The 23,470-nt window shown below is 57.4% G+C and overlaps 2 protein-coding genes across 8 annotated transcripts; both read left to right on the plus strand.

The window, feature by feature from the left end:
- Positions 1–4,948: 4,948 nt before the first annotated feature.
- Positions 4,949–6,709, plus strand: CUNH19orf85 (chromosome unknown C19orf85 homolog). Its single transcript, XM_064380663.1, has 2 exons — positions 4,949–5,298; positions 5,731–6,709. Exons 1-2 carry the CDS (start codon positions 5,126–5,128, stop codon positions 6,224–6,226), a joined length of 669 nt encoding a protein of 222 aa, XP_064236733.1. The 5' UTR covers positions 4,949–5,125; the 3' UTR covers positions 6,227–6,709.
- Positions 6,710–7,622: 913 nt separating this feature from the next.
- On the plus strand, positions 7,623–16,234 carry ISOC2 (isochorismatase domain containing 2). Of its 7 annotated transcripts, none has more exons than XM_064380789.1 (7): positions 7,623–7,786; positions 8,019–8,112; positions 12,055–12,695; positions 13,112–13,321; positions 13,563–13,681; positions 13,823–13,940; positions 15,834–16,234. In XM_064380789.1, exons 3-7 carry the CDS (start codon positions 12,063–12,065, stop codon positions 15,912–15,914), a joined length of 1,161 nt encoding a protein of 386 aa, XP_064236859.1. In that variant the 5' UTR covers positions 7,623–7,786; positions 8,019–8,112; positions 12,055–12,062; the 3' UTR covers positions 15,915–16,234. The 7 variants fall into 7 exon arrangements, with proteins under 7 accessions (XP_064236859.1, XP_064236861.1, XP_064236860.1 ...); XM_064380791.1 differs by having other exon boundaries at positions 13,611–13,681; XM_064380790.1 differs by lacking the exon at positions 8,019–8,112.
- The last annotated feature ends 7,236 nt before the right edge of the window (positions 16,235–23,470 follow it).

Raw genomic sequence — 23,470 nt, forward strand, 5'->3', positions numbered from 1 at the left:
TTTCTCCTGGTTCTGCATATGGAAGTCCACGGTCAAGGTATCAGCAGGGTGGCCTTCCCCTGAGGCCTCTCTCCTGGCTTGCTGACAGCTGTCCTCCTTGTGTGGCCTCCATGATGCTCCCTCTGTGCATGTCTGTGTCCTAATCTCTTCTATAAGGACACCAGTCAGATTGCATTAGGGCCCACCCTAGTGACTTTAACTTAATTGCCCCTTTAAACACTTTCTCCTAATACCCTCCACTCCAGAGCTTGGGGGTTACAACTTCAGCATCTGAATCTGGGGGGACACATTCAGCCATGGCCCACCTTCTCTCAGAAGAAGAGTTGTAAACCAAACACGACAGGGTTAGCCCCTCTGCGTCTGGGTTGGGGACACCAGGGTGATATATTGTGACTCTGCCATCTATATATTTTTATTATAAATTTTAAGGGGGCCGGGTGCAGTGGCTCATGCCTGTAATCTCAGCACTTTGGGAGGCCAAGGCGGGCAGATCACTTGAGGTTAGGAGTTCGAGACCAGCCTGGCCAACATGGTGAAACCCATTTTCTTTCTTTTTTTTTTTTATTTTAATTTTTTTTTTTAATAGAGATGGGGTTTCACCATGTTGGCCAGGATGGTCTCGATCTCTTGACCTCGTGATCCACTTGCCTCAGCCTCCCAAAATGCTGGGATTACAGGCATGAGCCACTGCACCCAGCTTTTTCTTTCTTTCTTTCTTTCTTTTAAAGAAACAGGTCTAATTGTAGAAACCCAGTTTCTACTAAAAATATAAAAATTAGCCAGGCATGGTGGTGCATGCCTGTAATTCCAGCTACTTGGGAGGCTGAGGCAGGAGAATCTCTTGAACCCGGGAGGCAGAAGTTGCAGTGAGCCGAGATCACACCACTGCACTCCAGCCTTGGTGACAGGGCAAGACTGTCTCAAAAAAAAAAAAGGGAAACAAGGTCCCACAATAACTGGAAAAGAGGGAGCAGATGAGCAGGTGGGGACAGGGAGGGACAAACCCTGGTTTGTCCCTGGCTTCCTGGCCTGGCCGTGACACCCCAATCCAGATGGTAGGGGGATTAAGGGGTGGGGTCCCCACATTCCAGCTGTAGCAAGGACTGCAAAGGAGGTTGGGGGCAGGATCTTGAGGTCCGGGCACTGCACCTGCCCAAAACCTTCTGTGACTCTCCATCATGCTTTCCTTCATAGCCCAGCCCCTGCCCAGCTCTCAAGGCCCTGCGGGTCTGGCCCCTCTCCGCGTCTCTGACTTCACCTCCTCCAGCACTCAGTGAAGCAAGGTGCTCAATAAATGTTGAATGAGTAAATCCACCCCCAACACACACAACATTTCAAGGGCTGGGATGGGGAGACTAGGCTGGGTTCCTTAGTACCTTCCAGCACCTGGAAGTGCAGGTCCTCAACAGATATCCTTGAAGCCAGCTCTCAGCTGTGGTTGATTCTTCTCAGTGACAGGAGACAGGAGATGGCCCCACATTCTGGGGCCGCACCCCTTGAGTCAGGCTGCCCAGCACAGGCTGTGGGGGCGCCCCCTGGTGGACAGTCCCGAGGCTGCAGCCTGCAGGCAGCCGCCCTGAGTGGGACAGAGCTGGCCGGCTGCTGTCGCTCTTGGCTCCTGGGCTGTGGAATGCCGATTTTGAAATCAGAGCTACCAGATGTGAGTGCACATGATAAAGTGTGTATTGAGGTAGCAGAGGTCATACCCCAGCCACGTGGCGCAGCCCCTTACCGGCCCTCAGGGTCAATCCTTCCCTCGCATCCTCCAGAGTCCCAGGGGTCCACTCCCCTCGGCCTCTTACCAATGGACCCTGGACCCTTCCCTCTGTGCCTGAGACCTGGAGTGGAACAGGACAGGAAACCTTCAGGCCACCCCCAATACCACAGGCGTGAACCAGATTCACAGCCATCTTGAAGCAGGAGAATAGCAGAGAAAGTCGGGGGCGGAGGGGACCCTTGGATGTGGGTTAGCTTAAGCATAGCAGAAGCAAAGCGTGTCAGAGGCAGAAGCAGGGCATGTGAAGTAAGGAAGGAAGCAGTGAGTTGGAGCATTCAGGACAAGGAAAGTCAGAAGGACTTGCAGGAGCAGTTTGGTCATGAAAAATAGAAGTAAAGATGAGCAATTTGCTCAAAAGAGATAAAGTAAGATTAGGCAAGGACGAGCATTTAACTTACAGGAGATAAAGTGAGGTTAAGCAAGCGATGAAAAACATATAAAAGACCGTGAAGTGTACGGCCAGGCGCACTGGCTCACGCCTGTAATCCCAGCCTTTGGGAGGCCGAGGCGGGCAGATCACCTGAGGCCAGGAGTTCCAGACCAGCCTGGCCAATATGGTGAACCCCGTCTCTACTAAAAATACAAAAATTAGCCGGGCATGGTGGCCTGTGCCTGTAATCCTAGCTACTCAGGAGGCTGAGGCAGCAGAATCTCTTGAACCAGGAGGCGGAGGTTGCAGTGAGTGGAGATTGCGTCACTGCACTCCAGCCTGGGTGACAGAGCGAGACTCCATCTCAAAAAAAAAAAGTCCTTTTTAAAAACAAAAAGGCTATGAAATGTAATAAACCGGGGCTGATCTCATCTCGGAGAAGTCAGTCCGCTCTCCCTGTTTGGGACACCGTCAGCATGGAACTGCACAGTGCCATCCAGTAACAATCTGACACACACACACATGCACTCACACACATACACACATGCACTCACACACATGCATACATATGCACACACATGCACATGCACACACACACACATGACCTGCCCTGGGGAAGACAGAAACAGAGAAGCTGAGAGACAGGCTGTGAAGAGCATTGAGAGCCTAAAATATAAACACTGAGAGAAACTCCACAGACGGTGAAAGAGAGACAGTGAGAGGAGCCAGAACACAGACGAGGGAGATGAAGTCAGAGAGACCGTACAGAGGAGAGAGGAGGCCGGGCGCAGTGGCTCATGCCTGTGATCAGCACTTTGGGAGGTCAAGGCAGGAGAATCTTGAACCCAGAAGTTGACACCAGCCTGGGCAACATAGTGAGACCTCGTCTCTACAAAAGAAAAAATTAGCCAAGCATGGTGGCAGGTGCCTGTAGTCCCAGCTTCTCAGGAGGCTGAGGTGGAAGGATCCCTTGAGCCCAAGAGGTCAAGGCGGGTAGTGAGCCAGGATCACACCCATGCACTCCAGCCTGGGCGGCAGAGCGAGACTCTGTCTCTTAAAATAGATACATACATACACACATATACATAGACGATAGATAGATACATAGATAGATAGATAGATAGATAGATAGATAGATAGATAGATGATAGATAGAGGATCGTTGAGAGAATTGTAGACAAACCAGGGATGGACAGAAAGCCAGGAGGAGCAAGGACGGGGGAGATGGAGAGACAGCAGTGGGGCCAGTGTGAGTCACAGACAGTCGGCAGTCAGGGACCAAGGGGCAGAGTACAAGAGGCCAGCCGGGAGGCTGGAGACCCTTGGAGACACTCAAGAGAAACGGGAGGCCTATGATGTCCCTGACACAGAAACCTGCCACACCAGGCCCAGCAGCCCCCCATGCAGTGGTCCATCCAGCACAGTGGTTAAGTTGGGCGTGGGAGGGGTAGCAGTCAACGTGTACGTGCCGTGGCTGGTGAGGGCGCTGGGTGTCTGGCTGTCCTATTGCAGCTGGTCTCACCATGCTCTGCTCACACGTAACTGGACCTCTGGCAACCTCACGGCTGCACTCAGTGCCAGCTCCCAATATGTCCCCACCTGCCTGCTGGCCCCCACCTTAGGCCCAGCAGGGGCTCAGCTGCTGACGTTGCCCATAGTACTGCTGGCCTGGCAAGCAGACTCATGACGTCAGGTTCAAATCCCTGCTTTGGGCTGGGTGCAGTGGCTCAGCCTGTAATCCCAGCATTTGGGGAAGCTGAGGTGGGCCAATGACCTGAGGTCGAGAGTTCCAGACCAGCCTGACCAACATGGAGAAACCCTGTCTCTAATTCAAAATTAGCTAGGCGTGGTGCCAGGTGCCTGTAATCCCAGCTACTCGGGAGGCTGAGGCAGGAGAATCGCTTGAACCCGGGAGGAGGAGGTTGCAGTGAGCCGAGATTGTGCCACTGCACTCCAGCCTAGGTGACAGAGCAAGACTCTTGTCTCTAAATAAATAAGACACATTTTCACGCCTGCCTCCCAGATCAGCAGGAGAATCCTCGCGTGTGGTTCTAGGTACTAAGCCTCTGTTACACCGGCTTTGGGAAACATCCTGCTTCCCAGCGCCGACCCCCAAGGGAGGGGATCCCAGCAGAGACTAAGGCTGCCCCCCGACGTGCCCCCCACCCAACCTGAGACCCAGAGTCTGAACTCCAGCCAACACCCTCCCAAAAACAAGGGGACCCAGCCTGTCCTCTGCCTCCCACAGACACCCTAGTCCCTCAATAAAACGCCTTAGGGGAGACTGCGCCCTGTTCTCCGGTCCTGCCTCACCCCTCCCCTCTCCCCCCTCACTCTGCTGCTCAGGATTCTATGAGCCCCATGATTTCAGGGGCGACTCCCTGGGAGCCAACCCCTCCCGCTGGCTGGAGACCTCGGCTCGCACCAGCCTTTCTGGGAGCCTCGGTTTCCCCTCCTAAGGCACCGGGCTGAGCAGAGGGAGGGAGGGAGGCACAGGTGTGTCTAGAGGTGGGTGGGCAGATGCAGCCCAGCTTCCCTCCCTCCCAGCCTCCGCCCCACGGCTCCAATTAAGGGTCCTCCATGCTCAATCGCTGTATTTGACTCACTGGCCGCCTCGTCTCCGGAGCGAGGCCTTTGTCCCCTTAATTGGCCATCTGCAGGCACGATTCTCTGCCTCCCGCCGACGCACGCCGGTCCCATATCCCAGGTCCAACTATGCGCTAATTGGGCACTTAGAGGGTCCCCAGAAAGCCCCCTCCCCTCCCTGCCTTCCTATATCAGCCCCCACCTGCCGGTCCCTCAGACTTCAGATTGGGCTCCCGGGAGGTCGGGACGGGGTTAGGGCGCCACGGGGAGGCCTTGGCCCATTTCCCGGCGCTGCCTCCTCCCAGCCTGGGGTGCCCTGCCCTCCCTGCTCACAGATTTGGGGGTGCTTTGGTCAGCAGTATTGTGGGGAGTTACTCCAGACCACCCGGGCCATGCACCCCGGGGTCCCCGAAGGCCCTGGGGTCTCCGAGCCCGGCCCCCGGGAGCTGTGTGCCTTCGTGAGCGGGGCGGCTGCCCACATGCTGCGGGCCCTACAGCCCCGGCGCACCCGGCCCCCCAAGAGGCGGCCCAACCACAGAAGGTTTCTGCACAACCAGATCTGCAGGTGAGGGGGCCGTGGGGCGCGGGGAGGGGGAGTGGGGGGAGGTGGGCACGGGAGGGGGAAGAGGGGCAGGAGCAGCCAGCACCCTTGGTTGGGGGAAACCGGGCACAGACAGAACAGAGAGGAGCAGCCCCCAGGACTGGATGCCAGCAACAGTCCATGTGCATTTATTGAGTGCCTACTGTGTGCCAGCAAAGCATTTAAAGTTCCTCACCTTCGTGGAGGTTGTGTTTTCATGGGGGTGGTAGGTGGTCAGGAATCACCAAAATAAGTAGCTAGAATGGTGTGAAATGACCGCAAGGTGACCGTTGCAACCACGATGCTGGCCGGACGCGGTGGCTCACGCCTGGAATTCCAGCACTTGGGAAGGCCGGGACAGGAGGGTCGCTTGAGTTCAGGCATTAGAGACTACCCTGCTCACACCTGTCTCTGCAGGCAGTTCACCAAGATCGAGGCCGCCACCCAGCGCTTGGCCCTATCCATCCTGTCCCAGGAGGGACCTCCCCAGAGACCCTCGCTCCGAAAGCCACCCCCGCCGCCTCCATCCCCCTTCCTGGGGGTGGCCTGTGCTGTGGCCCCCGCTGAGGTTCCCCACACCAGCCCCAGCCTGAGTCTCACCGCCCTGGACACCTCTACCCTCGACCTCTTTGACAACATTTCGCTCACCCCAGAGTGTGCCTCAGTGCCATGGGACCCCTCCTCTGGCCCTGATGTTCCCTTGCCAACCCTGGGTCTGGCCTATCACGACCTGGGCCAGCCGGGCCAGAGGCAGCTCCCACATTTCTGTGGCCTCCTGCCCCCTCCCCAGCATGCCCTGGGGAAAGAGGCAGAACAGGTGGCTCCCAACTGGGGTTCGGTGGACTGGTGGGAGGTACCTCATGCCTGGGATTCTCAGGGGATCCCCGAGGGCTGGGGGACCAGCTCCCCATGAGGTCAATCGCAACCCAGTCCAGAATCCAGGACAGGCCAGAGGCCCCTCCATGACAGCTCTCCAGCCCTCTCCGGGGCCCCCCAACCTGTCTACTCCCTTCCTGGCAGCCCCTGGGAAAATAAACCAAGTCCAGAACCCCACCTCAGACAACTGCCTCAGGGGTCTCCTCCTGGGCTCAGGGGCCCCACCTCTGCCTCTTCTGGGGGCCCTTTTCTTGCTCCCTGCCTTCTCCTTTCCTTCTTCCCAGCCCCATCTTGGCAACCAGCCTCGCTTTCACCCGGCTCACCTCTGCCTAATGTCTGCTGTCCACTCATTTATTCCCAAAGATGTATCGAGCGCCTGCTACGGGCCAGGCCCAGAGCTAGGACTTGAGGATTCAGCAGTGAATGAGGCAAGTGGGACCCCTGCCTCAGGGAGCTCCCTTCCCTGTATGCATATGTGTGTTGTGGCGGGGAACGGACAGTAAAAGAGTATATCCATGCATTTTTCAAAAAGCAAGATTCATTTCCAATTCAGATTGGAGTTAGTGCTGCAAAGAAAATAAAACACAAGGCTGCGTGCGGCGGCTCACACCTATAATCCCAGCACTTTGGGAGGCCAAAGCAGGCGGATCACTAGAGCCCAGGAGTTCAAGACCAGCCTGGGCAACAGAGTGAGACTTCCGTCTTTACAAAAAAATTTTTAAAAAATTAGTTGAGTGTCGTGGCGCATACCTGTGGTTTATTCCAAGACACATGGGAAGGTCTCTCTTTCTCTCAACCACCATTTCCAAGGACAGAATCTAAATTATTCTAAACACCACTCGAGGGGACAAGTGCTGCACAAATGGGGAAACTGAGGTAGCACAGAGAACAAAAGATGAGGGGGGCATCAAATTCCTCACTTAACCGAAAGTGCTTGGGTATCTTCGTAAGCCTCCGTTTTTCTTGACAGAAGGGGCAGGGTTCGAACCGCAGACCTGCCTCTACTCTATGTAGGGTCCCTCTCTCTCTCCCGGCCTCCGCGATCTGCTCTGTGCAATGGGGCCGGCGGAGACGCCCTCTCTCCAGCGGCGATCTGAGCCCTCGGAGACCACCGCGCGACTCCGCCCCGTCGGCCGCCACTCACGCCCTCTGAGGTTCTCCATTGGTCGGACGCGCTGCTGCCCTGCCCCCGCTGCGCTGTAGCGAGCTAATCATTTTCTCGGGACTGATAGCGTTGCCGGCGCGGCTCCTCCCCCGGGGCGGGAGCAAAGCAGCGGCATATGCGGATTGGTTGAGAGGCGGGGAGGGCGGGGAGAGGCAGTGGCACATGCGGATTGGCCGGAGCGGTGGAGGGGAGGAGGAGGAGGAGGAGGAGGTGAGCATAATAAGTGTCGATTGGACGGCTCGGCCCTAAGTGGGCGGAACGCGGACGCTGCAGGGGGTGGGCCACGTGTCCAGCCCTAACGAAAGGGTGACCCGCTCCAGGAAGCCCGGGAGAGGCCTCAGCAGTGGCTGGCTGTCCGAGCGCCGAGAGGTGAGGTGCCCCCGGCCTCACCTGCAGAGGAGCCGTTCCAGGCCCGAACCCGGCACCTTCCGGGTAAGCCCTCTCGCTGCTGGCGCTATTTGGAGACCGACCTTCCCGCCTAGCAGATGGGGAAACTGAGGCTGTGCCCGGGCGTCCCGGGCCAAGGTCACAGGACCAGAAAGAGGACTCCACCTGGCCCCGCCTTAATTGGCTGGCCAGAGACTCAAACTGTCCCCGGGTCGCGCCCGCCGCCTCTGTAACAGCCCTGCGGGGTGGGTAGGTTTAATCCCCATCTCTCCGACAGGGAAACTGAGGCTAAGACAGAGAGAAGCTTTCCCAGGGTCACAGAACCAGGAAGACCGGGCTCCAAGGCTGGGTTTCCGAGACCTCGTGGGGAAGTAAACAGCCCTACCCCGCCCCCTGTTGCCGCCCACCTCCAGCCAGGCCTCCTTTGGCCTTGGATACCCTTCACCCAGGCTGAATCTCTCCTCCTTCCCCAGGACACGCCCAGCTCTCTCCAGCCCAGACCTCTCCTCCACACCTCTCTCTCTCTCACACACTCACTCTCACCCCAATTTTTCACCTCCCCAAAACCAGTTTCCCTCCCCAGGATCCCCTATTAGTCTTCAGGTCATGCCCCTCGCCCAACCAGAAACTGGGGGCCTTCCTCCCTGACTTTCCCTGCAGCCCCACCTGTCCCTTCCTATCTCTCTCCCCTGTCCCACTGGACCCCAGCCCCGACCGCCTCCTCTCTGGCCTTTGTCTCCAGTCCAGCTGCACCGGTGGGGCCACGAAGCCATCTTTGTATTTTGCATTTTGAAAACTTTTTATGGACTAATACCACATATACAGAAAATCATACAGTTTGCAAATACACAGCTCAAATAAATGTTTACAAAGGGAGCACACTGGTGTAAACAGTATCCAGGGCCAGGTGTAGTGGCTCACCCCTGTAATCCCAGCACTTTGGGAGGCTGAGGTGTGTGGATCATGGAGAAACCCCATCTCTACTAAAAATACAAAATTAGCCAGGCGTGGTGGTGGGTGCCTGTAATCCCAGCTACTCGGGAGACTGAGGCAGGAGAATCGCTTGAACTTGGGAGGCGGAGGTTGCGGGTGAGCCAAGATCGCGCCATTGCATTCCAGCCTGGGCAACAAGAGTGAAACTTGGTCTCAAAAAAAAAAAAAAACAGTATTCAAAGAAAAAAGTCAAACATGCGCCACATTCCAGGATCTCCCGCCATCGCTGTTTCCATCACTGTGGTCCCTGGGCAACCACTGTCCTGGCTTTTGACACCATAGATCCGTTTTGCTGGGTTTGGGCTTTACATAAACCCTTGATTGTAGATAGCATTGACTAGACAACCTGTTGCACGTTGTCCAGAGTTCAGAAGAAACAGAATAGGACCCAGTGAAAATCAAGGCTCCTACACTCTGTCCCCCAGTGCCTGGTTCACCCACCTGTCTCCCGTTCCTTGCTTGTTTGCCAGAGATAGCAGATACAGATATATGCGACACAGACACATTTTCTCTCCCGTTTTTTTCCTGGCACAAAAAGGAGCATTCCATACACACCGTTCTGCTTCTTTTTCACTTAACTTCTCTCAAACATGTTTTCGTATGGTTACTTAAAGAGCTTCCTCGTAATTTTTTCTGGCTGCAAGGAATACCAGAGTACAGTTATGCCGTGACTTACATAACCAGTCTCCTAATTGTGGACATCGATACTTACTTCTGCACCTTTGCTCTGGGGAAGAGTCCTGTAATGAGTAACCTTGTGTTGTTGCTAAATGCTTAGGAGCAGCTTTTGCGTTCAGAGGCTTTGTGTATCCATCGTTTTGAGAAATGTGTCTGTTCAGTTCTCCCTAGGAGTTGTTGCAACCCACACTCCTGCCAGGCCAGAGGGGAGCTCCTGGGTGCTACAGATGCGTGTCCTAGGCTTTCGGCCATGCCCACCCCCAGATTGCCCCTCCATGGCTCCCCACTGCCCTCAGCAGAGAGACTCCAGGGCCCTTGTGCCCCACCTGTCAGCTCTCCAGCTTCTGGTTCCCTCAGAACCATCCTTTGGGGCCTGGGTGTCCCAGGTCCTGCCTGCTGCTCAGGAGAGGAAGCATTAACACATGAGTGGGCATGACAGGGTCACTCCACAGGGAGGAAACGGCAAGGGCTGTTGTAGAGGCAGAGGCAGATGTGACTGGGCTGAGGCTGGAGGGGCTTCAGAGCTGTGCGGGGAGAAAGGGGGCATCTGCGTCTTAGTCCTGAGGACAGAGAGAAGCCACAGGGAGTCAGGGGACAATTTGAGACTGGGTAGTAATAGTCTAGTAATAGTCAGCTTTGTGTTTTCTGAAAAGATCTTTTTTTTTTTTTTTTTTGAGACAGAGTCTTGATCTATCACCCAGGCTGGTGTGCAATGGCGTGATCTCAGCTCACAGCAACCTCCGCCTCCCAGGTTCAAGCGATTCTCCTGCCTCAGCCTCCTGAGCAACTGAGATTGCAGGCGCCTACCACCATGCCTGGCTAATTTTTTTTGTATTTTTAGTACAGACAGGGGTTTCACCATGTTGGCCAGGCTGGTGTCAAACTCCTGACCTCGTGATCCACCCACCTTGGCCTCCCAAAGTGCTGGGATTACCACCGCGCCCAGCCTCGAAAAGACCATTTTTCTGTCTTCAATTCCTCTGGGAGAACATAGCAGCCCCTGCCAAGCTAGATCTGGCTGCCTCGAAATCCCAGCACTTATCGCAGTTGTAATTATGTGATTAATTCACTGTGGTTTTGTTTCAGAGGGAGTTTCCATTCCATTTTATTTAATGAGATAAATTTTGCACAACATAAAATTCACCGTTTTAGCCATTTATTCGTTTTTAAATTTGAGATACAGTACATATAGAAAACATTTGCTGCGGTAGATAGATTTTGTTCAAAGAATAATAGGCCAAGCGCAGTGGCTCATGCTTGTAATCCCAGCACTTTGGGAGGCTGAGGTGGGAGGATCACTTGAGCCCAGGAGTTTGAGGCTAGCCTGGGCAACATAGTAAGACCCTGTCTCTAAAAATTTAAAAATACAAAAATTAGCCAGGTGTGGTGGCATGCAGCTGTAGCTCCCTGGGAGGCTGAGGTGGGAGGATCACTGAGCCCAGGAGGTGAAGGACACAGTGAGCTATGATGCACCACTGCACTCCAACCTAGGTGACACGATGAGACCTTGTCTCAAAAAAAGGAAAAAGAAAAAGAATACAGCAGTTTGGGAGGCCAAGGCAGGAGCATTGCTTGAGGCCAGGAAGAGAGAGAGAAGGAAAGAGAGTGAATACCAGTGTCCTCACTACCCAGCTTTGGAAAGCGCAGCTCCCTGTTGAGCCCTGCCTCCCTCAGCTTCCCAGAACCTCTCCTGTCTTGCTTCCAATGAGCCTACAGGGTCTCCCATTTCGCTGGTGAATTAATGAATAAATGAGTGAGTACAAACAAATCGTACACACAGACGGCGAGAGAGCTGCAGACAGAAGCCCAGCCCGAACGCCCAGGGACACAGGCCGAGGCATGCTGCTACAGGGCCCCTGCGGTGTAGACGCGCTGACAGTGTAGACGCTCTGACCAAGTGGAAGTCAGGTGTGCCCTGCATGGCTGCAGGACCTAGGGCAGGTTAACGGGCCCTCTGGGTTGAGCTTTCCTCCCCTGCAGAAGAGTCGCTGGCCAGGGGGCTTCAGCAGCCTGTCCTTTCTTTTTCTTTTTCTTTTTCTTTGTTTATTGTGGTAAAATGCACTTAACATAAAACATACCCTTTCAGCCATTTGGAAATGCACAGTGGAGTGTCATTCATAGGGTCATGATGTGCAGCCATCACCACCGAGCCCCTAAGCCTTTCACCATCCCAGATGGAAACGCTACACCCCTCAGCAGTCCCTGAACTCCTCCCTGCCACAGCCCCTGGCAGCCACCCATCTGCTTTCTCTTTTTTTTTTTTTTTTTTTTTTTTTGAGACAGAGTCTCGCTCAGTCACCCAGGCTGGAGTGCAGTGGTGCGATCTTGGCTCGCTGCAACTTCTGTGTCCTGGGTTTTAAGGTGTTCTCCTGCCTCAGCCTCCTGAGTAGCTGGGATTACAGACACAGAGTACCACACCTGGCTAATTTTTGTATTTTTAATAGAGATGGGGTTTCACCATGTTGGCCAGGCTGGTCTTGAACTTCTGAGCTCAGGTGATCTGTCTGCCTCGGCCTCCCAAAGTCCTGGGATTACAGGCGTGAGCCACAGCGCTCTGCCCCCTCTACTTTCTGTCTACAGATTTGCCTGTTCTGGGCATCTCAGGTAAACGGGATTGCACAGTCTGTGGCTTTTGTGTCGAGGTCTATCCATGCTGTGGCCTGTGCCAGGACTTCCTTCCTTTCTATGGCTGAAGAATATGGCCTCAATTTCCTCTTGGGGCAGGGTGAGGATCAGGATGGACCCTTCATTCAGGACGCCCAGGGTGTGGGCTGGCGAGATGCAGGAGGACGCCCAGCAGAGCCTCCATTTTGGGGCTAACGGTAACCGGGATCACAAAGCACTCGACGGGCACAGTCCCCACCTAAGAGAAGGCAGGGGCAGGAGGGGAACACCCAGAGCCACGTGTGGACGTGGCCCAGAAGGCTTCCCAAGAAGTCACCTCCCTGCCAAACAGGACAGAAATAAGAAAGAAGCCCATCCCAGGCTGGGGGAACAGCGGACGCAGAGCCCTGGAGGTGGGAAGAAGGTTGGCACTGTGCCCTGGGCCCTGCAAGGCTCTGAGTGCAAGGACCCTGGATGCCAACTGAAAATACCGGGAGAAGCCCTCAGGCCTGACCCACCGCCCTCTGCCCACCCCCAGAAAATGGCGGCTGCCAGGCCCAGCCTAGGCCGAGTCTTCCCAGGATCCTCTATCCTGTTCCTGTGTGACATGCAGGAGAAATTTCGCCACAAAATCGCCTACTTCCCACAGATCGTCTCAGTGGCTGCCCGCATGCTCAGGGTATGACCTCAGGGACCCCACCCTCAGACCCAGCATCCAATCTCCACCCTCCACCCTCAGACCTAGGATCCAGGCTCAGCCCTCCACCCTCAGACTCAGGATCCAGGCTCAGCCCTCCACCCTCAGACCAAGGATCCAGGCTCAGCCCTCCACCCTCAGACCCAGGATCCAGGCTCAGCCTTCCACCCTAAGACCCAGCATCCACACTTAGCCCTCCACCCTCAGAGTCCAGGCCAAACTCTTCCTCCTTCAGACCCAGGAGTCCAGGCCCAGCTCTTTCTCCCTCAGACCCGGGTGTAGTCCCCTCCTCCCTCAGACCCAGGAGTCCAGGCCCAGCTCCTCCTCCTGCAGACCCAGAAGTCCAGGCCCAGCCCCTCCTCCCTCAGACTCTGACCTTTCTTCCATCACTGGTACAGGTGGCCCAGCTGCTGGAGGTGCCAGTCATGCTGACGGAGCAGTACCCGCAAGGCCTGGGCCCCACAGTGCCCGAGCTGGGGGCTGAGGGCCTGCGGCCACTGAGCAAGACCTGCTTCAGCATGGTGCCCGCCCTGCGGCAGGAGCTGGACAGCCGGCCCCAACTGCAATCTGTGCTGCTCTGCGGCATTGAGGCACAGGCCTGCATCTTGGTGAGACACTGACTGACCCCAGCAGTCCCTCATTTTCACCTGGGACCCCCATCCTAAATAGAACCTCCTTCCCTGACCGGAAACCTCGACTTCCCTGCAGGACCCCCCTGACGTGGCCCTCTGTCCTCACCTGTGGGCCCATCCCATCTTAGATCCCCTCCTGACCAGCTCCGATCCGAGCCTCCCTCCTCCCCATTCTGGGCCCCTAATTCTGACTCAGCATCCCCACTTCCTTACCCAGGACCCCTGTTCTTATTCGGGGTTGGCCCTGGCCTCTCTCTACCTACAGAACACAACCCTGGACCTCCTGGACCGGGGGCTGCAGGTGCACGTGGTGGTGGATGCCTGCTCCTCACGCAGGTGAGAGGGTTCCTCCCTGGCCGGGTGCATGTGGGGGCCATCAGGGGCTCCCAGGTGGCATTCCCGCCAGGGTGCCAGTGTGTCTGGGTGTCTGGGCTGCGGCATGCACACCAACCGTCCCTCCCTCTCTTCCACTCGCAGCCAGGTGGACCGGCTGGTGGCGCTGGCCCGCATGCGACAAAGTGGCGCCTTCCTCTCCACCAGCGAAGGTCTCATTCTGCAGCTTGTGGGTGATGCTGCCAACCCCCAGTTCAAGGAGGTAATGCCCCCCCAGCCGCCCCCACCTCCCCTGCATCTGACAAAGGTCTTGTCTTTGGGCTCTCGGAATACATCCGGCACCAGCAGGGGGTGCCAGATTCTTGGAGGGGAGGCTGCTGGTCACTGTCATCGCCATAAATCCATGAAAGGACCCAGCAGATGGACCACAAGAACCACAGAGAAAGATAAAACAGGGGAGGCGATCCCGAGGGTCAGGGCACAGAGGAGGGGGGTTGTATTGGATGGTCTGCGGGGTGTCCTGGAGCAAGTGACTTTATCGTGAACTGAAGGAGGGAGGGACCGGGTGGACACTAGGGAAGAACAGGTCAGCAGAGACCTGGTAGGTTGAAGCCCCTTGGCCCGCCCACACCCATCCCCAACTCCTCATCTCCTCTGCCTCTGCCCCATCAGGCCCGGGTGGCCCTCCTCCGGTTTCTCAGACTCCACACCCACCGCCAGTGTGGCCGCCCTGCTACCGGGCTCAGCCAGGCACTGGGTCCCCTGCGTGAAGCCCTTAGCCCTCAGGATGCTAGAGCAGCCCCAGACCTGACATTCCCAGGCCCTCCCAGGTCTGCTCTTTGCCTTCCTTCTAGTTCAGCTCTGTGGGAATTCACTGAGTGCTGAGCACCCACTCCGTGCCAGCCACTGTGGCGAGCCCTGGAGTCCGCATCAGTCCCTGTTCAGGGACACGTTGTGGCCTGCAGCTGGGCCAGGGGTTGCCGAGGGATGAGCGAGAGTGGCAGGGGTGGCCCTGAATTCCGGCCTGCAGGGGAAGGGGGCATCAGACATTCAGTGTTCCCAGGGGAGGTGGGACTGCGCTTTCCTCATCCAAGGAGCTGTAGCAGGCCGCTGTGAGCACTGGGAGGGAGATGCCGGGCAGGAAGGAGCCAGCGCCCTAAGGTTTGGGATTTCAGCCATAGGCAGCCATCACGGTTTCGTGCAGGGGAGCTGGCCATATCCCATCAGCAGTTTATAAAGTTCTTTCTGGCACTGTGTGGCCAGTGGATTAGGGAGTGTGGTGTAGGGGGGAGGAGGGAGGCCTGTCAGTAAGGAGTTAATTTGGGCATCCAGGCAAGTGGTGAGGAGGGCTTGACTAGGGCGGAGGCAGTGGGGATACAGCCTTTTTCGTTGTTTTCTTCTTTATTATTATTATTATTATTGAGACTGAGTCTCGCTCCATCACCAGGCTGGAGTGCAGTGGCACAATCTCAGCTCACTGCAACCTCCGCCTCCCAGGTTCAGGCAATTCTCCTGCCTCAGCCTCCCACGTAGCTCGGATTACAGGCACATGCTACCATGCCCAGCTAATTTTTGTATTTTTTAGTAGAGACGGGGTTTCACCATTTTGGTCAGGCTGGTCTCGAACTGCTCACCTTGTGATTCGCCCACCTCGGCCTTCCAAAGTGCTGGGATTACAGACGTGGGCCATTTCTATTATTATGTTTAATTTCTGGAGATAAACTTGCTGAGACTTGCTGTTGGGTGAATGTGGTTGGTTGCTCATGTGTATCTAAGAGGCGGTTGGATAGAGGAGTCTGGGGTTCAGGGGCAAAGTCCAGGTTGGATTTGGGAGTTGAGGGCCCAGAAGAGGGATGGGAGAGATGAGGTTACTTAGGAGAAGAAGGTGTAGACCAGAAGCCCCAGCACAGAGCTGTCCACCCTTAGTGGTCCAAGCCAGCAAAGCAGACCAAGATGGCAGGCAGGCAGGAGCTCAACCAGACATGTGTAATGAAAGGGAGGCCCCAGGAAACGTCTTGAGAAGAGGGAGTGTTGTCTTGGGCAGCTGCTGCCCAGAAGGTCCGGGAAAAGAAGACGGAGAGGTGTCCCTGAGACTTGTCATCCACGGAGATCAGGACCCTTCACTCGTCCTGACCCATCGCCCCCGCCCCTACAGATCCAGAAGCTCATCAAGGAGCCCGCCCCAGACAGCGGACTGCTGGGCCTCTTCCAAGGCCAGAACCCCCTCCTCCACTGAACTCCATCCCTGCCTTGAGGGAAGACCACCCTCCTGTCTCCCGGACCTCAGTGGAAGCGCTTTCCCCCATCCCTGGATCCCAAGAGTGGTGCGGTCCACCAGGAGTGCCGCCCCCTTGGGAATGGGGGGCAGGGTACTGGCTTCCTATTGGACAGCTGCTCCCGGAAATGCAAATGAGACTCCTGGGAGCTGGGCAGGAATTGGCTGAGCCGAGGTGGAGGCGGGGCTCGGCCCCGGGCCGCTTCACGGGGCGGGAAGGGGAGGGGAAGGAGAGTCTCAGGCTGTGGGACTCGGACTCGCAGAATAAACACTTATGTGGCTGTGGACCAAACCATTCTTGGGTTGGGGGGGATCCCGGGGGCGACTGGGGGCTGCAGGAGGGAGAAAGCGGGGTCCCCAGCAGGTGGGGAGGGGGAGGTGCCTCTTCTCGGCTCGAAGCCGGCGCGAGGCAAAGGCGAGGGCTGGCGGCTGACACATCTGCACGGACGCGGCGCATCTGCTTGGAGGAGAACTGCGGCCGGGGTCGCCCCCCGTCGGCGCGCGCGCCCAGCCAGGCTGCCGGCAGACACGCGCTCCGCCGCCGCCCCCGGCCGCCCCCCACGCCACCGCCCCCCACGCCGCCGCCCCCGGCTCCCCAAGGGTCCCGCATCCGGAAAGCGAGGTGAGCGAGACCGCACCCCGGTGCGGGGGGGAAACTGAGGCACGGGGCCGTGGAGACAGGGAGGAAGGAAGAGACAAGCATGTGGCTGGGTGGATGGATGGAAGGATGGATGGACGGATGGAAGGAAGGAAGGGCTGATGGCCCAGCCTTGTGGTCCCTGCTCCCCAGACGCAGGAGTTCTGGAACCCACATGGGGGCTCCCAGAATTCTGCAGATCAGGGAGTTGGAACTCTGCAGACCCCCCAGGGAGTGCCCCCCCTCCAGATTTGCAACCTTGCTTCTTCCCCAATCTTGGGGACCTGAGAGGCCACCCCTGAGTCCTCAGGGACACTGGCGTCAGAGCTGTCAGCCAGCCCGCCCCGCGTTGGGCAATCGGAGCCCCCACCGCAGACCCCGGGAGCCCAGACCCCTCCCAGGAGGTCCGGTCCCGGGCTCCCAGCGTCGGAGCGCCCAGCACCCCTCTCCCCAGGGACCTAGGAGGGGCCCCTGGGACCGGGCGGCGGCGCCCCTAGCCCCCGCCTTCCGGATCCAGGTGTCCCCCCTCCTCACCCCCCAGCCCGAAGCCTCGCGTCTCGGAGGCCCCGCGCGCGTCGCCATGGCAACGGGAGTCTATTTTGCGCTGGGAACACACAGCTCCCGCCGCAGCGTCCCCCCACCCCACCACCCCGGGCCTCAAGGGGAGTGGGGGACCCGGGAGGGGGCTCGGGGGTCCGGGTCGGGGGTGAGTGGAGACACAGACACTCAGACAGATCCGACGACAGCAAGCCCGGGGCAGAGACAGAGCCATGGAGCCAGGGAGGAGAGACGGAGACCGGGCGGGGGAAGGAGGGAAATGGAGGCGCGCAGGGAACTGAGGCTCGGAGAGGGGGACAGCCCGAGGCAGGGGCTCCGGAACCGAGAGACGCAGAGAGGGACGCCGAGGTGCAGGAGACCCGCTGCGAGAGACGCGGGCGGAGACCTCCGTAGAGACAGAGACGAGCGGGGGAGGCAGGGGTCCTGGAGGAGGCGTGGACGGGGCGCCCGGGACGCGGAGATGCAGAGACCCAGACACAGGCGCGCGGGCCGGCGGCGCAGGGATCTGGGCGGAGGCGCCGGGACCGGCCGCCGCCTGGGCTGCGGGTCTGGAGAGGGTCCTCCTCCCTCGCTCGGTCCCTGCTTTCCCCGCGGCCCGCGAGGCAAGGCGCCCCCGCGCAGCCCCCCAGGGTCTCCCTGCCCCGCCGCCCCCGGCGCCCGGAACTGGGGTCCCTGCGCCCTCCAGCAGGAACTCGCCCCTTCGCTCTGGGCTTTCCCTACCCGCCCAGGCCCGCCTCCTCTCGAACACATCCCTACCCCAAACCAACCTGTCAACCCCAAAGGATCCCCACCATTCCCACTTGGACCCCGCGCCCGTCCGGCCCAGCCCCCGCCTCTCTGCATACCCACTCCGCCCCGCAGCCCCTGCCCACCCGCTGAGGACCCCACTCCAGCCCAACTCTGAGATCCCAGAGGCGCCTACTCTCTCGGCTCTCTCTCCTCTCAGGGTCTCTGAACCCCGCTTCTCTAGAACTCTGCACCCCCTCTGAGCACTTGTCTCCCGCCCCCTCCCCCACCGTGTCTGTCCCCCTCTCTCTCTGGGTCTCTGTCCCCCTGTCTCTCAGGGTCTCTGTCCCCCCGCGGGGCTCTGTCCCCCCCTCTCTGAGTCCCTGTCCCCCCCCGGGTCTCTGTCCCCCCTCTCTCTGGGTCTCTGTCCCCCCCGAGTCCCTGTCCCCCCTCTCTCTCTGGGTCTCTGTCCCACCCTCTCTCTCTGGGTCTCTGTCCCCGTCTCTCTGGGTCTCTGTCCCCCCTCTCTGGGTCTGTCCCCCCAGGGTCTCTGTCCCCCCTCTGAGTCCCTGTCACCCCTCTCTCTCTGGGTCTCTGTCCCCCTCTCTCTCTGGGTCTCTGTCCCCCTGTCTCTCTGGGTCTCTGACCCCCTCTCTCTCTGGGTCTCTGACCCCTCTCTCTCTGGGTCTCTGTCCCCGTCTCTCTCTGGGTCTCTGACCCCTCTCTCTCTGGGTCTCTGTCCCCCTGCCTCTCTGGGTCTCTGACCCCTCTCTCTCTCTCTGGGTCTCTGACCCCTCTCTCTCTCTCTGGGTCTCTGACCCCCTCTCTCTCTGGGTCTCTGTTCCCCTCTCTCTCTGGGTCTCTGTCCCCCTCTCTCTGGGTCTCTGACCCCCTCTCTCTCTGGGTCTCTGACCCCTCTCTCTCTGGGTCTCTGTCCTCCTCTCTCTCTGGGTCTCTGACCCGTCTCTCTCTGGGTCTCTGACCCCTCTCTCTCTCTGGGTCTCTGACCCCCTCTCTCTCTGGGTCTCTGACCCCTCTCTCTCTCTGGGTCTCTGTCCCCTCTCTCTCTGGGTCTCCGACCCCCTCTCTCTCTCTGGGTCTCCGTCCCCCTCTCTCTGGGTCTCCGTCTCCCTGTCTCTATGGGTCTCTGTCCTCTCTCTCTGGGTCTCTGACTCCCTCTCTCTCTGGGTCTCTGTCCCTCTCTCACTGGGTCTCTGTCCCCCTCTCTCTCTGGGTCTCTGTCCCTCTCTCACTGGGTCTCTGTCCCCCTCTCTCTCTGGGTCTGTGTCCCCCTCTCTCTCTGGGTCTCTGACTCCCTCTCTCTCTGGGTCTGTGTCCCCCTCTCTCTCTGGGTCTCTGTCCCCCTCTGTCCCCCTCTCTGTCTCATCTCCCTGTCCCTCCGGGTCTCTGTCCCTCCTTCTCTCTCAAACACACACAATGTTCCCTGCCTCTGGCTCTCTGTCCCCCTCTCCCGGGTCCTCTGTTTCCCCTTCAGTATCTTGTCCCTTTCTCTGAGCCCCCAGCCGGGAGGGTTGGGAGGGAGCATAGCAGGTGGAGTGTGTAGCACAGAGCTGGGCAGGGGGCGGGTGGAGGTGGGAGAGGAGCTCCCAGAACCCAGGAACCCCTCCCAGTCCGGCTCTCTGACCTGTGTCCCCATATGTGTGTCTGTCAGGTCCTGAGCTGGGGTGCAGCGGGGTCCCGGCCCCTTCCCCTCAGCTGCGGAGGAGGAGAGTGCCTCTGTGTGCGTGAGATCCGAGGTGGGGGCGGGTGTGGGGTGGCGGTGTCACATGGCTGCTTCCAGACTCTCCACCGCTGTGAGGGTGTGTTTGCACACGTGTGTGCACCCCCAAGGCTGCCTGGCTGTGAGCTGCAATGTGTGGTCTCGGGCCCTCGTGGAGCCGAGTTGGACAGGTCCCCGTCCCAGAGCCGTCAGCTGTCCAGTGTGTGGGGTCAAAATGTGCAGAAGTCCACGTGGAGTGGGGCCTGTGTGTGTCCGTGTGCTGGGAGGACGCTGCAGGTGCGCCTCCGGGTCCTCGCGTGTCGTGTCTGGGACTGTCCGGGTGCCCCGGGCTCGTGTCAGTGTGTTCTGAAGCGTGTCTCTGCACAGCTTTGTGTGAGGTCAGGGAAGAATTCGTCCCGTGTCTGGATGGAGCCACTGTCTGCTGGTGCATGTCCTCTCTCCACCCACCTGTAGGTGCTGCCCTGACGGGGAGGCATAGAGAAGCTGTCTGTGGTGTGTGTTGTTTGTGGCATGTATGTGTTGTGTGTGTTGTGTGTGTGGTGTGTGCGGTGTGTGTTGTGTGTGATGTGTGGTGTGTGCCTGTGGGGTGTGTGTATGTGTGGTCTGTGTATGTGGTGTGTGTTTTGTGTGTTGTGTGGTGTGTGTCTGTGGTGTGTGTATGTGTGGTCTGTGTATGTGGTGTGTGATGTGTGTGTGTTGTGTGGTGTGTGTCTGTGGGGTGTATGTGTGGTCTGTGTATGTGGTGTGGGGTGTGTGTGTTGTGTGGTGTGTGTTGTGTGGTCTGTGTCTGTGGTGTGTGTATGTGTGGTCTGTGTATGTGGTGTGTGTTGTGTGTGATGTGTGGTGTGTGTCTGTGGGGTATGTGTATGTGTGGTCTGCGTATGTGGTGTGGGGTGTGTGTGTGTTGTGTGGTGTGTGTCTGTGGTGTGTGTGTGTATGTGTGGTCTGTGTATGTGGTGTGGGGTGTGTGTCTGTTGTGTGATGTGTGGTGTGTGTCTGTGGGGTATGTGTATGTGTGGTCTGCGTATGTGGTGTGGGGTGTGTGTGTGATGTGTGGTGTGTGTCTGTGGGGTGTGTATATGTGTGGTCTGCATATGTGGTGTGGGGTGTGTGTGTGTTGTGTGGTGTGTGTCTGTGGTGTGTGTTTGTATGTGTGGTCTGTGTATGTGGTGTGGGGTGTGTGTGTGGTGTGTGTCTGTGGGGTGTGTGTATGTGTGGTCTGCGTATGTGGTGTGGGGTGTGTGTGTTGTGTGGTGTGTGTCTGTGGTGTGTGTGTGTATGTGTGGTCTGCGTATGTGGTGTGGGGGGTGTGTGTTGTGTGGTGTGTGTATGTGGAGTGTGCGTGTGGTGTGTGGTGTATCTGGGTGTATCGCTGAGTTTGAGCGGAGGTGCATGCTGCTTCCGCTCTCCCTCCCTGTGCCCTCGGAGTTGTCAATGGCCTGGAGCTGTGTCTCCCTGGGTGTGTGCGCCACGTGCGTGCAGTTGGAGGAGCCAGTGGGATCTTAGCAGAGGCAGAGAGAGTGTCCATGGAGCCGGCGGAGGCTTGGCACAACGGGGAGTGAGCGGAACTGCCAGCCCATACAGCAGCCTCTGTGCAGATGAGACAAAGGCACCCCCACCTAGTCCAATCAGCTCTCCCAGGTCTGTGCTTTGGCAGGCAGATGGCACCCTCATGTGCATTTGAAAAGGGCACTCCTTACCGCAGATGGATGCAGCCCCACTGGCACACGCCTTGAGGAGGAGAGCCCAGCAGGATTTCAGCCTCTCAGCCAGACTCCCTTGTGCAGTGTACAACCTGCTCAACCCTACATGGCAGCCCTCCGTGAATGAAAGAATCCACAGAGCTGCATGCATGTGCCACTTCTGGAAAGGATGTCTCTCTTTGTGGGGAACAAAGGCATCCATGCTCTACAGGTCACAGTGCTCACAGACCTGAGTTCAAAGCCCAGCCCCAACTATTTGGGCACCTTGGGACTCAGGCAAATGATGAGACCTCTTGGAACCTCAGTGTCCTCATCTGAAATGAGTGTGTCAATACACATATATGTGGCAAGCAGAGAATTGGGAGCATGTCTGGGGCTGCTGTCACCACTAGGCTGCTGAAATGACATGTGAGGGACACCTTGAAGGCAGGCCAGACCAGGACTGGTGGGAAGGAAGGGGCTCCCAGATGAAGAGAACAGCAGGTGCACAGGCAGGAAGGCGGGAGCATCTTGAGCATGAACTTGGAAGGTATGAAGGGAAAGGAAAGGATGAGAACTGGAGTTTTATTCCGGCTGTGACGGGGAACCAGAGTGTCAATAGGGGAGCGGTTCATGCCATCCAACCTGTTTCCTTTTTTTTTTTTTTTTGAGATGGAGTCTCACTTTGTTGCCAGGCCGGAGTGCAGTGGCGCAGTCTCAGCTCACTGCAACTTCTGCCTCCCGGGTTCAAGTGATTCTCCTGCTTCAGCCTCCCAAGTAGCTGGAATTACAGGTGCCCGCCACCATGCCTGGCTAATTTTTGTATTTTTAGTAGAGACGGGGTTTCACCATGTTGGCCAGGATGGTCTCGATCTCTTGACCTCGTGATCCACCTGCCTCAGCCTCCCAGAGTGCTGCGATTCCAGGTGTGAGCCGCCACACAGTCCCTGTTTCCTTTATAACTGTTTCACTGGCATTAGCACATTCATGAGGTTGTGCAGCCATCGCCACTATCTAGTTCCAGGGCATCTTCCTCACCACACAGGGAAGCCTGGCACCAATTAGCGGTCACTCCCCATCCCCGTCCCCAGCTCTGCACAATTATTAATCGGCTTTCTGTGTCTATGGATTTGACTGTTGTGACATTTCATATTAGTGAAATCATATGCTACATGAGCTTTGTGGCTGGCCTTTTCCACTGAACATAATGTCTTCGAGGTTTGTGCATGTTGTGGCTTGTATCTCAGCCCTTCTCCGTTTTCTTGGTTGAGTAATATTCCACCGCGTGGGTAGGCCGAAGTCGGTTTGTTCATTCCTCCACTGTTGTGTGCTCGCATTGTTTCCAGGGTTTGGCTGTCGTGCAAGGTGCTGCTGTGAACATTCAAGGTTAAGTTTTGTGTGGACACATGTTTTGAACTCCTTGGGGTAGGCTCTGTGGAGTGGAAGCGCATGGTAATTCTGGTTAACTTTTTATTTTTGAGACGGAGTTTCGCTCTCGTTACCCAGGCTGGAGTGCAATGGCGCGATCTCAGCTCACCGCAACCTCCACCTCCTGGGTTCAGGCAATTCTCCTGCCTCAGCCTCCTGGGTAGCTGGGATTACAGGCACGCGCCACCATGCCCAGCTAATTTTTTGTATTAGTAGAGATGGGGTTTCACCATGTTGACCAGGATGGTCTCGATCTCTTGACCTCGTGATCCACCCGCCTCGGTGTAATCCCAAAGTGCTGGGATTACAGACTTGAGCCACCGCGCCCGGCCAATTCTGGATAACTTTTTAAGGAACTGCCAAACTCTCTTCCACAGTGTGAGCCAAGCCTCTTCTAAGACTCCCATTAAACACCCAAGTGGAAGTGTCCAGGGGGCAGTGGGGTGTTCTACCACAGAGTCAGGGGAGGGTCCAAGCTGGAGCTGAAAAGGAAGGAGATGGAGCTAACTGGGGCTCCGGGGGGCTCACCTTCCAACCCCTGCCCATCTGCACAACCAGCAATGTTGTTGACAGTGGTGTGGTCTCTAGACACATAGGCGATGGAAGAGACGTGTAACAGAAAATGGCACCAACTGATGCTTATTGACTTAATCCCATCCACCCCCCATCCCTTTATGCTGCTCTCATTTTTCATGGCTTCATCATTCCTTCATATTTCTTCACAATGGGCGTCATCATCCCTCTA

This window comes from Aotus nancymaae, unplaced genomic scaffold (assembly GCF_030222135.1).
Source record: "Aotus nancymaae isolate 86718 unplaced genomic scaffold, 86718_ANA_hifiasm-v0.15.2.pri h1tg000028l, whole genome shotgun sequence".
NCBI lineage: Eukaryota > Metazoa > Chordata > Mammalia > Primates > Aotidae > Aotus > Aotus nancymaae.